Raw genomic sequence first — 15,695 nt, 5'->3', positions numbered from 1 at the left:
CAAGTATACTTTGAAAAGGTGGTAACACTAAGTGGCTAAGTGATGAGGGCAATGGCATACTTATTTACAGGTGGTGAAATTTAAGTACAGAGGTGACTTCCACAAACTTTTCCAGGGGATTGGTACAAATACAGGAACTTAGAAAATAGAAGTATTTTAAGTCAAAGTCCAGTGATTAAGAATGTTGTAATTTCCCTTCTTTTTAGAAATGTAGTATGTACAGTGTTGATAAGCATTACTCATAAAAATTTTTTCTCTGGTTTATAGGATCGAGTTATGATTAATCGACTTGACAGTATTTGTCAAACAGTGTTGAAAGGTAAATGGCCTTCATCAAGAAGAAGCTATGACAGTAACACAGTGGCCTCTTTCTACACAACCAAGCTTCTGGATAGCCCAGGTGCTGCTGCAGATTACATTGAGCCCAGTGCACCAACACCCCCTCTTGCAGGTGTTAAAGAAGAATATGATCAGTCACCACAGATGTCAAAGGTGAAGAAGCATGTACGAGAAAAGGAGTTTACAGTGAAAATCAATGACGTATGTTTATTTTTATTGCCCTAGGACCTGATTGCGATTGCGGTGTGCGGCATGCTATACCTGCAAGTGGCTGCCTGCTCTCACTCTCACTTTCTTCACACACTTGTTTGTGGGTATTTGGGTCTGCTGCTTCTGGGCACTGAGTATTTGGGTTTTGGGTTTGTTTTGGGGGTTTTTTTGGGTGGGTGGGTGGTGGTGCTTTTTTGGTTTGATGGCTTTGGTTGGTTTTTTTTGGTTGGTTGGTTGGTTTCTGGGGTTTTTTTTGTTTGGCCCTTTGTTTGTTTTTTTTTTTTTTTTTTTTTTATTTGCATAAGCCACTGGAAGGAATCGCTATTATTTCTCTCTCTAAATTGAGATTTTGCCATTCTGGTGCTTCCTCAGACAGCCTGTTTTACGCTGTTTCTAAGAAGTCTGGTTTGTAATAAAAGCTACTTCTGTTGTTTGGCTTTTTTTAAGACATTTCAGCATGTCCTATCCAGCAAGCACTTTACTATTTCACGGCCTTTAAGAGGGTTATATGTAGATTTCCCAGTTTAAATGCAGGCTAGAAGCTTCAAACATTATTCTTATATGTAGTTTGAGACCTGTTCACAGCACATAAAAATGTATGAAAATTTCCTCTTGTAATTGGGTTTGACATTCCTTGAAGACTGGATTATTGAGGTAGACAGCTGTTCAGTGTCTGGATTTTTCAGTTACAATAGTAGGTAATTTAAAATTTATATTCACAGAAGCAATTCCAAGGAATTTCTGTTCATATTTGTTTTTCACATGGAGGAGAAGCCAGGCTTGTTTTAAGGTTCATTCTTCCTCAGTTCTTCTGGAGTAATTGTTTGTATGTGAGAATCCTGATTATGAAGTAGTCATTTCTGCTTCAGAAGAGACTCTTCTAACCCTGGCATTTATTTAACAGGAAGGTGGTTTGAAATTGACTTTTCAGAAGCAGGGACTGTCTCAGAAAAGGCCATTTGAAAGTGAGGAAGGTGCACTGGGACAGCAGCAATACCTGGCTCGACTGCGTGAACTCCAGAATGCCTCAGAAACCAGCCTTGTCAACTTCCCTAAATCACTCCCCAAATCAGGTATGTAAAATGTCAGAGGTAATAAGGGTTAGTGTCATATCTCCTGGATTCTTCAGCTGATCTCCCTGTACAGGCAGTGGAAGAGGGGTGTTTGCAGTGTTGTTTACTCTAAACCACAGTCTGGAGGAATACTCTCCATTCTGTTACGGAAACTAGGCACCTGAGTTGAGGCATGAGGTTGGACCACATGAGTACTGTCTCACAGTGTCAGTTACTGTAACGTTCATTTATTAGAATGATGCATTTCTATATTATAATCACTCCCACAAGATTTGCATAATGAAATGCATCACTCTACACTCACAGTTATCAGTTTAATTCTGAACTCACTGTGGTTGGCTTCTAAGTAAAGATATGCCTATGTCAGTTTGCACTCTTCCTATTCTTTCCTGTGTCTTGTGCAAAAAACCAGCAGGGGACAATAGTCTAGAATCAGGTTTTGGCTTATAGCCAAAGCTTGTATCTTACTTCCTTGAAAACACTAGTAGGTATACACTGACAAGTGAAAATGAACCTAAAGTAATCAGCTACAATTTGGATTAAAATACTCAGAACTACTAGAGTTGGGTGCTTGATTTAGGCCAGCTTCTGATTAAAAGACTGCAGTTCATTGAGGTTGTGTACATACGTGGATGAGACTTCATTTAAACAAATATCCTACCCTTCACTTGCATTTTGTACTTTCTTGTTCTTTTTCAACATAGAATCATAGAATGGTTTGGGTTGGAAAGGACCTTAAGATCATCTAGTTCCAGCCCCCCTGCCATGGGCAGGGACACCTAGCACTAAACCATGTCACCCAAGGCTCTGTCCAGCCTGGCCTTGAACACTGCCAGGGATGGAACACTCACAACTTCCTTGGGCAACCCATTCCAGTGTCTCACCACCCTTAGAGTAAAGAACTTCTTCCTTACATCTAACCTAAACTTCCCTTGTTTAAGTTTGAACCCATTACCTCTTGTCCTATCACTGCAGTCCCTAATGAAGAGTCCCTCCTCAGCATCCTTGTAGGCCCCAACTTGTTATAAACATGTATTGAGGTGTATCTGCCTCTGTGCATGTGTGATGTCAGCAGGTTTCATCAGCTCTCCTCCCTGTACAGATTTATTTGAAGGGGGTAGGAGGACAGTAATGGGAAACTTAGGTGGTAAAATGGCTTTTCAGATCCTGATACTAATAGTGTTTTAAACAGTCATAAAACAATAGGCAATTTCTGTTAGATATAACATATAGAAATTATATGCACTTGCACTATTTCAGGTAATTTCATTTCCTTTTGTTATTCAGCCACGTTCTTTATTATGAACAATTCAAGCATCTGACACTCGTTTTATTGCATTATTAATTAGGCACTTTGAGTCACTTAACAGCCAGTGCCAATGGAGTGATAGCTGACAGTCAGCCTCCAGTCAAAAAGAGAAGAGGAAGAAGGAAGAATGTGGAAGGAGTTGATGTTCTGTTTATAAACCGAAATAAACAGCCTAACCACGTAAGTAAACTTGATTTTGTATCCAAGAATAAGGTCCAAATTACTGTTAATCCGTTAACTGAGTGTAACCAGCTGTCAACATACAACAAAAATCTTATTATTCAGAACTGTTGGGTTTGGTCTTTTTTCTGAAATTGTTCACTGACAGTTCATGACTACGCAAATGAGAACTGGTGGAGTTTTACTAATTATTAGATATATACAATACTTGTAACAATTTTAGAAGGTAAATTCTAGTTTTGACAAACTGTAATTAACATGTTATTAAAAACTTGATGTTTGACCTAGCAACACCTTCTGACATCCTTTCCTTTAACATCTGTCACAGGACCTGATTGTACAATGACTTAAAGGGAGCTATTCATGGTATGAGTAGTCTCAGTCCTTCAGTGTGTGCATAATGATCTGCAGGACTGTGACCTTCATTGTATCATATATGAAATAATTGTGATGGCTTGTTTTCTTTGGAGAACTTTATCAAATATCTTGAATTTCTCCAGATTAATCCGGGGATTAACTCCAGTCAAGTTGCTTCAGGAATAAACCCAGCACTCACTCACACACAGCCCCAAGCCATGCTTGATGCAGAGAGTCCAGTTCCTGTTATTAACCTAAAAGATGGAACAAGGCTTGCAGGTGATGATGCCCCCAAAAGGAAAGATTTGGAAAGGTGGCTTAAAGAACATCCTGGATATGTTGAAGATTCAGGAGCTTGTATTCCTGTGAGTATTTCTTCCAGCTCTGCTTCAGCTAAATGGTAAAACATTTCTCACAGAATGTGTTTGGATTGTATTCCATGTTAGGTGAAATTAGTCCTTCTTTGTTCTTCAGTTTAGTAAAAGGAGAATGTTCATTTCTTTTTACATAATTTAAGCTCCAGAAGCCTTCCTTCTCCTTCGAAGACATAATTGCCAAAAAAAGCAATGCTAAGCAAAGACATTTGATCTTTGCCTAATGTCACCCAAGATTAAAAAACAAAACAAACAAAAAAAAAAAATATCTAGATACAAAATCTTATGTTACCCTGATACTAATGATGGGAGCTGAAAATTTTATGGTGCTATGGTAGTGATGTTTCTGTGGGTATGATATTCTCATCATGCTACCTCTGAATTTGAGATTTGGTATTGTTGAACAGAATGTGAGAAAACAGCATACACAGTGTCTGGAATAATAACCTTATTTCTCTATAAACATGTTACAATACAAAACAATATCAACATTCCTGACAATTAAAGCACTGTTGAAAACTGAAAATTAACTAAAATAAAGCAATGGATAGAGGCATCAGTGAGAGGGTTTAGTGATGTTTACTGAGCTGCATATTTACATGATTGAGATTAGTAAACTAGTATTGTTAATAAAATATTCCTGAAATCGATGATGACTTCAAATGAATGCCTGACTCAGGAGAATACACGGGTATCTTAGCATTTTTAAAAGTTATACCAGAAAGATAGTGACCTTTTTGATTCCTTCATAACAGAGGATGCAGCTGCATGATGGGAGGCCCAAACAAAAAAGACACCGTTGTCGAAATCCTAATAAACTGGATGTTAATAGTTTGACTGGTGAAGAACGTGTTCAGCTCATAAATAGAAGAAATGCAAGAAAGGTATTTATCTTACTGTTCCCATTCTGATGTTCCCCACATGAAAAGCTGCCTAAAAAGAAGAACAGTATACACAGTATTTTAGCAAGTGTAGTATATAAATGAAAGGGTTTTGGTTTAAAGTTTTGGCACAGAGCAAGAAAGTCACTCACAATCTTTCTGTAAATGTTTTGCAACTATGCAAATACCTAAGATATGGCTGGAAATCTACCCTGTAGTATAAACAGATAGAACTGAAAACAGTATGTTGGAGTATTTGTGCCCTTGAGGTACGGCCACTGAAATACATGTTCTGATGAAAGCAGGAAATGTTTCTATGCTGCTATATATGGTGACACTAATAGTGTCAGAAGCTGTGTGCACCTGTAGAGCAGGGTTAGGCAGAATTTTGACAGTCTCTTATCTCTTCAGTGCAGTGAGACAGCAGCTCTAGAGAGGAACCTGTGTGGTGCTAGTCTCTTGAAAAACAGCCTCTGGGCTGCTCTACAGTAAGCCATGCCTTGAGGAATCTTTTCAAAGTTGACAAGTAGTGAGAGATTTGATTCCTGCTTGCTCTAAAAGTCTCTGTTTTCATGATGGCTTTTTTTTTCTCTAATAAATCTCCATGCCATAATTGAGAATCGTTAGTTTATTGATCTTAATTTTCCCAGTTGTAGATTGTTCTGCACTTTTCTGAATCATCAAACTCAATTTGATTGATTTTCTTTTCTAAGTTCAGTTCTACGTCTAGTAGCAGGTAATGAGGGGACCAAAAGTGGCCTAGAAAATGTGAGCTGCTAAATTGCAGTTCAGAGAGAACCCAGTAGAAGCTGGAATTCTTTTTCCTCTCTTTTTTCTACCATTTCTTCTTTCTTCCTGGATATGAACAATATGATTAATTTGAAAGGTGACTTTCCTGTTGTGATTTCGTTAAGACATGCTGTCTAGCAATCTTATCTTTGCCTTTTTTGCATGGAAAAAATATAAAATTTCACAAGAGAAGCTGAGTCTCTTTAGAAGTATTTTCAGAAGTTGGCTGAGAGGACAGAATATGACTGTTTAGTGGATAAAGGAAAGGTTTAACGGGATTGTAGTTACAACCTTCTTGCTAAGACTTGGCCACTATTGTTCTCTATTTATGGGATTGTTCTTCCATTTATTCCATGTCTGAATAATGTCTAATATTAAACATTAGTCAGAATGTGAAATATTGAGGTTGCAAAGAACAAGTTTAATAGACAGTTTTAGTTTAGTAGGTTTAGAACAAATCAAAAGTATCTCACATATACTACGAGGAATCACTGAAAAGCTGTTTTGTACTCACTGATAATTTCAAGTTAGACTTTATTTGTATTGTTCTGTATAAAAGGCAAAAAATGAAACGGTGTCAGGTGTGACTGTTGCCTTTTCTTCTTACGAATGAGTATTTCCTGATTTCTGTCTTCTGCTTCCCAGGTTGGGGGTGCCTTTGCTCCCCCTCTGAAGGATCTGTGCAGGTTCTTGAAAGAAAATACAGAGTACGGAGTGGCTCCTGAATGGGGAGAAGTTGTGAAACAGTCTGTGAGTATTTGCAGAACCAGATAACAATGACATGAAATATATCTTAAAAACACGGCAAACAGGAAAAAAAGCATGCCTTTTGGCATGCTTTTCATTCCTGGTATTATATTAAACATGGAATGTGAGTCAATGTTAGCTTTTTTCTGACAGCTGAATTCCCTAAACTGGGTTGTTGGCACAGCTGTGAGTAGGAGGAAGGGAGGGACAGTGGCTGGCAACCCCAAATTAGAGATTTGGGTGAAAGCACTGTCATACTATAACTTTCTCATCTCTTAAATGTAGCCTTGAAGGTTTGGGAAGATTAATATAATTTTAAATATTTATTTTACTTTTTAATTAACTTTTATTGTGAACCTTTAATAAATTACTATACTCAATAAAAACTTAAACCAAGCATTAATACAGCTATTTTCTACTACTGTTATATAGCTGGTATCTCTTTAAGTGTCATTGGCTCATTCCCCGTTTGTTTTGAAGTTGAGCTCATTCCCCGTTTGTTTTGAAGATAAGAACGTATTTTGAATTTTAAGAAGTTATGTTGCATAATAAAGAATGGTTTCTGGTAATCCAGCTAATCCTTCATTCCATGTGTCTAACAGAAGTGAAGATGGTTTTGTCAGTATCCTTGTGAAGTCTATTTCCTCGCCTACTTACATGTCTATTAACATGTCTATTAGTATAATACTAATATGCCTATTAATAACTAACTAGTAGACTAAATAACTAATAACTAAGTAACTAATAGACATAGACTACTAACATGTCTATTAGTATAGTAGTTTATATAGCTATAAAATATATTTATGCTCCACCTTCAGCCTCTGGCAAAGAAATTACCAAGTTAAATCTTTTTTCTAGTTTACTGTCAGCAGAACCTGTAATCTTTCTGTGAAGTTCTAAATGCCAGTCTTTCCAGTACCCTTGTGGGACAGTCTTGTAGAAAAATAGGTAACTAGGAATAGGATTAGACTGCAGTGAATAGAGGGATAAATAAGATCAGAGCTACTTCTAGAATTTAGTGGTTATTCACAGAACAGAAGGACAGAGCATGAGCTGTGAATTCCTCTAGTTTCATTAGGCTAGTTTAAATTATGGATATTTGCTGGGGAAAAAAAAAAAAAGCCTTTATTGTAGTATGGAGGTGAGTAATAGTTGATCTTGCCGTTGCCATTTACAAGAGAAAGTTTCAAGATGGTGCATTTCAAAGAGAGTGTTAGTGTCCATTACAAATCTTTCTTCATTGTTAGGTAGGAGGGCTTACAGAGGTGAAGTACTACTGTGCAAGCCCTAAAAAGAAGTGCTCTAAATTTTATTTTAATAGAACTTCAGTCTTCAGTGTTCGTTCTTAAGTTTATGGATGAGGTGAAATAAGAGGATGTTAAAAAGGTACTAGCAGTAATAAGAAGGGCTCGGAGATTGTTGGTCTGTGTGCAATCACACATTTATATTTAACTTTAAATAGATTTTTTGGGTTGTTTTTTTTCATTAAACTGACAAATTATTTCAATGTGGTAATATTGTAAAGCAGTGCTGGTTTAGATCTTGAATTGAGATTACTCCTGTCATTAGCTGTATTTGGCTTGTTCTGCAAACAGACCTCTAGGGATGACTTAGCAGAGGGTCTGAGAAGATACCTGTGTAGACCTCACTGTGGAAATAGGTGTTCAGACATTTGATATGTGATAGCCCAGAGTCACCACAAATTCCAGTGAGCTGTCTGGAGATGAAGCTGCTGTGCTAACATACCAGCATAATCTTTGACCATGCTACTGTATGCTTGGGTCTTTTGTTTGCTCTTCCATCTGTAAGCTCTCAAAATCCTAAAAATATTCAATGTGTCTCTTGCAGGGATTTCTTCCAGAAGGCATGTTTGACCGTATTCTCACTGGACCTGTTGTGCGGGAAGAAGTGAGCCGGCGAGGAAGGCGCCCCAAAAGTGAGATTGCTAAGGCTACAGCAGCTGCAGCAGCTGCCACCGCTGCAGGCGTATCAGTTAACCCTCTGCTAGCTAATGGATTGCTTCCCGGAGTGGATCTGTCCAGTCTTCAGGCCTTACAGCAAAACCTGCAGTCGCTGCAAGTGACAGCAGGATTAATGGGAATGCCAGCTGGTTTAACTGCTGGAGGAGAAGTGAAGAACATGGCTGCCATGTTCCCCATGCTGCTGTCAGGGATGGCTGGATTACCAAACTTGCTAGGCATGGGAGGACTTCTCACAAAGTCTACAGAATCTGTTTCAGAGGAGAAAAAGGGAAGTGATTCAAAGGAGGCAGACACAAAAAAAGAAAGGACAGAAGACCAAAATACAGATATTGGTGGTGAAAATTCTGTTTCAAGTTCTCCCTCAACATCCTCTGCTGCTGCAGCTGCCAATCCTCTCTCTCTTAACCCTTTACTTTTGTCCAACATACTTTACCCAGGGATGCTTCTCACTCCAGGCCTTAATCTTCATATCCCAGCTTTGTCTCAGTCTAATATTTTTGATGTACAGAACAGTGAAAGCAATGACAAAGGCTCAGTGAAGCCTACAGAAGAAAAGGAGCAAAATTCTAGGGTTAGAGATCAGGAAGACAAAGGGGGAACAGAGCCAAGCTCTCACAATGAAAACAGCACAGATGAGGGTTCAGAGAAAGCAGATGCTTCATCTGGATCTGACAGTACATCGTCTTCATCTGAGGATTCAGATTCTAGCGATGAAGACTGACCCCAGACTCTGCACTTAAATTATAAACTGATTTTGAATTTATTCTTTATTTCATTGTAAATAACCCAGTGTTGAGTGCATCGATGATTTACTGACCGAACATTTCAGTATTTGTTTAGAAGTGCAAACTGCTTTCAGAGACGTTTTGCATGTAATATTTCTTGAAGTTCATAAGTTTCTGAACTTGTATGTACTATCAAATACACAATGGTGTAAAATTACAACAAAAGGCATTATAATTTTGTTGGGGGTTAATTTTATGAAAATAACGCTCAAGTAAGAGCTGTATATTTAATATATTTGCAGTGAACACAGAATACTTTATGCATATTATTGATTTAATTTGAATATAGTTTTACAGCCTCCTCGACACTTATAATTTACAGATCAAAACTCAGCAATAATTTGGGCAGCTAATGAATGTCATGAAAGCTGTAGAATCTACATCACCATCCATTGCTTTAATTACATGAAAATGCTCTAGTGTTGTGATGCACTGCTGTTTCCAATTCAGGTACAAGTGTGTTTAAAAGAAGATAAATTTTTCCCAATCAGCCGATTAAACTGGCTACCTGTTACCTCAGCTGAGTTAGTTTAGGAAGTTTACATTGGTTTCTATTACTTGTTTTCAGGTTTTGTTTTGTTTTGTTTTCTAAAGACATCCTGTATATCATGTTAAAATCTGAGTTATTTGAGATAAGACTGTTGGGTTTGGGTTTTTTTCCCCTTATTACAACTGTTCTTTTTTGACAGCAGTAAGGGGAAATTAGAGCAAAAACTGTCTTATCTCATGATACTTGGCACCATGTAGATCTATTTAGTTTACACCTTGCAAAGTTTCGGGCTCCCTCTGCAGAATTGAAAGTCCCAAAATGAGGAGTAGTTTCCCCAAGACTCAGAAGAGGCAAACTGTCATAAAGTGCCACTGAAAAGACCTTTCAACACTGCATACTTCATGTAAAAATTGTTTGTTTGCTTTGTTTGTGTAGATTTCTATATTTGTTTTATGTCATAAAGCCTCCTGGAGTTACCAGTTTTAATAATGGTAAATAAAGTATAGATAGTTTTGAACTCCTTTTGAGTTTAAACTTTTCTGCAGATTTAAATCTGACTATTAAATATTACCCAAAATAACTTTTGGGATATCACTTCCTATGTTATGCTGAGTTACCCACTGAAGAAAAAGCACTTTGAATAGTAAGGAAGACAAATTATTCCTAGAAACCACAGTAACAGGGCATAAGGCATCTGTCTAAGTCCAAATCCTTAGAACCCTTTACTATATAAGATCTGTCTAAGATTTGATGTGTGATATGATTCCTCCTTCTTCTTAAGCTGCTATTACTCTGACACAGTTGAGGCCCAGATTCACATTTACGGAAGTTCCGAACTGACTGAAACTTCAGTTGACCTTGGTTACATCATTCGTGGTCCAAGAATAGGAAAGTGTTAAGAGAAAATAAATACAGGTACTAGTAGAAGTTCATTGAAAAAGCTTTACAAAGGGATAAATTAAATAATTAAAAAACTGTATATTTTATATAGTTCTGTTGCTTGCTTGTACAGTAAAACAACTGTGTTGTTTTTTATCAAGAACTTTACCAATGAAATATAAGTTTATGTGCAAAATAACTAGCCCCATGATAAGAAGCAGTATTACATGTAATTACACAGCTATACAAGTACCATTTGGATTGTGGTAGTTACATATTTTCCCAAATAGTATTCTGATTTTTGGCCCTTCACGCAGTGTCATAGCAATAGTGAAAATTAAAAACTGCCAAGAGAAGGGGGTAGCAATTCTTCATCATGGGGAAAAAAAAAAAAAAAGAAACCTACTTATTTAATATTTTGCCCTTTGTAATATAGCACTTTTAATTAACTAGGATGCATCTATGAAATAGCCAAAGTTTTACAAACAGTTATTAACTCAGTTTGCTGATGGAGTATGTCAACAATGCCATCACTTCCCACCCTTTCCCCTCAAAACAAATCCTAAATCTTGTGGCTAAACCCTAATTTATATCAGATTTATGAAAGAAAGTATTTTCCTAATTATGGTCAAGTGAGTTTGGTTACCATTCTAGTGATTCTTTCTATGTAGTAAGGCAATTACAGTTTCAAGTCATGAAGGCTGGTATAGCCTTGAACATAATATATTGGATTTATTTTTAATCGGTTTGAACCAGAAGGGGAAAAAATGTCCCACTGTCAATTAAACTATATGCAAATATGGTTGTATAAAGTTAAGGGTTATAAGGAAACCTCAGTAGAATTACACTAATACTGAAGTTAAAAGAATATCCAAGGTGATGATAAAGTGTGTGTTGGTAGTTACTAAAAGAACCTTAGCTGTTATTGCCTTGTATTTTTATCCCTTGTTTCAGGCTTCATGATCCAAGTCTTAGTCCAGGATTTTTTTGGACATTTGCAATATTTGCCAGTTGTGTTCTGTGTAGTCTGAATTTGCTTTCTGTAGTTGAACAAGCGTCTTAAAAAGTCATTTGTAATTTATTGAATTACTTTCTATGATGTTCTATAGAGCAAATGGAAGTTTAATTATTTTTTATTAAACATATTCTTTGACTACCCATGATGTCGGCCTCAATATGTGAAAATAATGCTGTCTGTGTAAGGATTAAACCTGTGGCTTTCAGCAGCAAAAGTTAAGTTTTAGTGTTAAGCTCTAAAATAGAATATTAAGACTTAAAAAAAATCAAACCAAGGATGTTTTTTCTGGGAATCAATTCCCTGTTAGTCTGCTGTCATACAAACAATGTAAGCAGTTGTTCCAGCCTTTTAGTAGTTAGAGTCAGGTCTAGGTTCTGGTCTAAAAGTTGACTTAACGTGAAATAATGATGTACCTGATGTTCCAGGGTGAGGATGTTGGCAGTGGAGTACCTTTTGAATCTTTCTTTTAAAATTCTGCGTTACTAAATCTTTCAATTATGTACACAGCACTTACTACTGTTATTTGTTCATCTATTTTATACAGGGCCTGGACATTTCTCCTGACAGTAAGTTGTGTGCTGGCTGTCAGGTGCCACCTTGTTCTAATCTGTCATTGCCCTTCAATGATTCAGTGGTATCCTTCTTACTCAAGTCTGAATTTTGTCTTCAGATCGTGATCATCCTGTCTGAGCTGCTGCTTTCTCAAGTCTGTACACAGGTGATATAAATGCACATACACATACGAGCATTGTTCTCGCATTCTCCTGTTTCTTTTTTCCTTGGAAGTCCTGCAGGTGCCCTAATAGTGTTTTTTAAATGTATTTTTAGTAGGTATATCAGAAAACACATAAAAAATCATAGATTAAAAAATAGTAATAATTTAAAAAAAAAACCATGTAAAATCATGTCTTCTAATTATACAATCGGATCTTCTTAGTCTGTAAATGAAAAATATAACCAGGTCTGGTTTTCAGTGAAACTTTTTCCAAGGAACAGATAATCTAGGCACAGTATTAGTGTTCAGTTTCTTGCACTCCTTTGAATCTTTTTGGAAACAGTATCTGGATGATTAGATGAGATTACTTAACAATGCATTGCAGGCAAATTCCTGTTCTGTTTGTTGTATCTTGTCTATGAGGAAATTATTTCTGACATATTGGTCATATATTTCTAGTTTTCTGGTCTGTCTGAAAGTACTGTTACACCTTCAGAATGAATGTGTACTTCTTAATGCCTGCATTTAAGGTGCAGTGAGATGAACTGTAGCTGCTGTACGTGGTTAATATAAAGGAATCTGCAGCATAGTGTTAAACTCCTTATGAAGCGGAAGTTACTAATAGTTGTATAAACAGTTTCTGATGTAGTTCTATTACACCTGTAATTATCCTCAACATCAGAAAGCTGTATCAATGTAATAAGGGTTTTACACTGCTGTAGTTGACCGGCATTTCATATTTTACATCTACATTTCTGGGACATTCTGTGGACGAGACTCATTACACCAGTGTAGCTGCGGGAGTCTACAAAATTACTCTCCTGCCTCATCTAAATGTCCCTGATGTTCTATAGGCAGGTGGTACCATTCCTTTGCCAACAGTCAGAGGGAAAGGAAATAAAAATACTATAATTCCAGAACTAAACAGAAAATCTCAATCACTATATTTTATAATCAGTCATTAGTCATAAAATACAGCAAAGACTTCCGATGGTTAAGAGTCTCTGATGACAAAGGTAAGTTTCAGTTAACATTTCCCTGAGAAAAGCTATTATTTCAGGAGAAATTTTTTTCTAGCTTGTAGTAATTAAGTACATGGGAGGTAAGTCTGCAAATACTGGCGATATACAGAGGAAGGATGTTGACACGCATTATACCTCTAGTGGTGTCAGTAAATTATATCATTTATTACTGTGTAAAGTTCCAGCCTGCCAGAAACTTATAAAAATATTTCTGTTGTTGTATTTAATTTTTTAACCCAGCATTCTAGGAATAAATACGGAAGTAAATACGAAGAATGAAGGAAATAAATATGAAGAATTAAGGAGAAATTTCTATCAAACAGGGTGGGCTGAAGTCTTGAAATGGAAGTACACACAGGTAAGTATCTCTGTTAAGAACAGTTACAATCCCAAAATACTTAAATAATTTAAATTTTAGCTTCAATTTCTAGAGTATTTTATACTTCAGGTAACATTCAGGCTTCTTAAAAAAATAAAAAAAAGGAGGCCACTTCACCTCCCTGCAGGCAGACAATATTAGCCACTATTTCAAAAATTTCTTGTCACATCTTCACTGAAGGCAGTGAAGTCCAGGCCTGTGCTATGACTGCATAGCATTTGTTTGGCCTCAAGTTTTGCTACCTGTTTCTTGTATTTTGCAAGGAAGCTACAGTTTATTACCAAAGTCACAAGGATAGAATTTGAAGCCATTTACCTTATTTTTGTGCAACCATACTTTGAAATGGTTCACTGGTTGTTCTGAGCTGTAAATAGCACCTGTGTCTCTGGAGTGCTGCCTCTCTGAATTACTCAGCTTCCCATGGCTGCCTTCCCCAGTGTGACATAACCTGGGTGGAGGAGGCACAAAACAAAGACATACGTAGCCATGAAGCCCTTCGATGCTTCAGTTCATACGGAAGTCCATAGCATGTTCATAAGCTAATTTTCTGAAAATTCAAAATGGTTAAAAATTTCCTTGCAGCATAGGCTAGCAGCAGTCAAGGACCTGACTGCGTATCTGTGGTATTCTTGTTAAAAGAGTTCCACAGTGGTGGTAGCGCTAATGGCTGTTAAGTGTTGGCAGATACAATTACAGAATCCAGTAGTGGAAACGATTCAAGCAATCAACATGCCAGATGAGGATATCTCATTATTTCAGTACTGATGTTGAACATTGCTGTGGTCTTGAATAAAATCCTAACTGCTTTGTAAAGGAAAAAGAAAAAAAAAAAAAGGAGAGATCAAGCAGAGGAACAAGTGAAGTCCTCAGGGATGAAAGCCTTCAGGGTGCATCTCTAAAATGTTCCCTGTGAAAGTTTTCAGCAGCACTTTTTAAATGAAAAAAAAAAAAAAAAAAAAAAAAAAAACCCGCAACTTTTTTTAGTTTGTCTTCTATACTAGAATTGTCAAACCATTTATTTACAAAGTCTGGATGCATAAAAACAAGGATGAATGCGGGCATAATCAAGCATAGTAACTTCACCTTTAACCTAGGCTTTGTTTATCTTCTACTACTGTGAGGCCTTGTTATTTTTTTAATATCCAAAGGATTTTGAAAGAGTAGATTAATGTTTGTCAGTATTAAGTAAGCTACCATAAGTTACTGCTTTAATGAATACCATAAATGCAGCTTTTCAGGAAAGCCCTGCAGTATTACAGACAGACTTTGGAGTGGCACAGGGCATCCCATCAGTGCACTGCCTCACTGCAAAGTTCACAGCTCCTCCATATTAAAGAAAGAGGTGTTAAGACATTACCTACAGCCTAACTAACCATCAGTTTTTAATGCTGCAGTCGAATGGGCCAGACCCTCAGGTTGTCCTGGCAGGCCAGGGAGGCCAGCTTCCACTGCAGGCTCTGCACCATCTGGTGCTCTCACTGCTCCGTAAACATGCACACTGGTGACCTGGGTAACAGCTCGGGTTAGCCAAACCTGCATTTGAGATGTGTGTTTCTTCCCCTGAAGCTTTCATGGTTGATGGCTTAGAAATGTAGAACAAAAGGGAACAGTAAATCTCTTTTTAACAGTACAGTGTTTTACTGGTCTCTTAATTCCCATGTACCAGCTCTACAACACTCTCTCCTTAAGGTGTGTGTTTCAGAGTCATCTGTTTAAATTCAGGGCCTCAGGAGCTATCCCTGCATTACCCACCTGTGCTGCAAGTTCACCCGTTGGTACCCAGTTGTCTTCGTTATGTGCACAGCCATTTGAAAGCTTTGAATTGGACACAAGTGATTCATATCGCGAATCAATCATTATTTTGTGCCCTTGTTTTAAAGTTGCTTTTTTTTCCTTCATTAACAGCCTACAACTTTTCCACTGTACTTGTCATTGTTTACACTTGCCTGTGTGAAAGCTCTATGCAGCAGCCTTTAACAGAGCTTGCATCCATTGTCCTTGGTTTTCATAAGCGGTTAACCGGCACCGTATATGTGGCGTCCCTCACACCCGGTCACTGCCTAGTGTATGTCCCGCCCCCGCCACAGCGGTAGTTACGCGCGACCCTGCGCTCCGCGACGTGTGCGCGCTGACGTCAGCGGCACTCCGTGATCCCCTCTGCTG

The 15,695-nt window shown here is 37.5% G+C and overlaps 1 protein-coding gene and 1 long non-coding RNA gene across 11 annotated transcripts in view; one reads left to right on the top strand and one right to left on the bottom strand.

The window, feature by feature from the left end:
• The window catches only part of CHD9 (chromodomain helicase DNA binding protein 9), a 112,535-nt gene extending 99,074 nt beyond the window's left edge, over positions 1–13,461 (top strand). For 5 of the 10 annotated variants that reach the window (XM_080636740.1, XM_080636739.1, XM_080636742.1 and 2 more), the window contains 7 exons: positions 268–540; positions 1,454–1,622; positions 2,972–3,111; positions 3,612–3,833; positions 4,598–4,726; positions 6,158–6,262; positions 8,111–11,554. In XM_080636740.1, the coding sequence (XP_080492866.1) occupies positions 268–540; positions 1,454–1,622; positions 2,972–3,111; positions 3,612–3,833; positions 4,598–4,726; positions 6,158–6,262; positions 8,111–8,965 (1,893 nt within the window). In that variant the 3' untranslated portion in view covers positions 8,966–11,554. Of the gene's footprint in view, positions 1–267; positions 541–564; positions 880–1,453; positions 1,623–2,971; positions 3,112–3,611; positions 3,834–4,597; positions 4,727–6,157; positions 6,263–8,110; positions 11,555–11,960; positions 12,036–12,086; positions 12,135–13,393 lie in introns of those variants that run through there. The other 5 variants (XR_013958667.1, XR_013958668.1, XR_013958669.1 and 2 more) reach the window with 5 other exon arrangements.
• LOC308231388 lies at positions 8,467–15,402 on the bottom strand. The gene is made up of 4 exons (XR_013958670.1): positions 15,285–15,402; positions 13,848–13,980; positions 8,673–8,786; positions 8,467–8,492 (listed from the first exon to the last, which is right to left on the bottom strand). It is a non-coding gene; the product is annotated as an uncharacterized lncRNA (long non-coding RNA).
• Between the last annotated feature and the right edge of the window lie 293 nt (positions 15,403–15,695).

The sequence above is a fragment of the Psittacula echo genome (genome assembly GCF_963264785.1).
Source record: "Psittacula echo genome assembly, chromosome: Z".
Taxonomy (NCBI): Eukaryota; Metazoa; Chordata; class Aves; order Psittaciformes; family Psittacidae; genus Psittacula; species Psittacula echo.
This window is presented reverse-complemented; position numbering and strand designations above follow the sequence as displayed.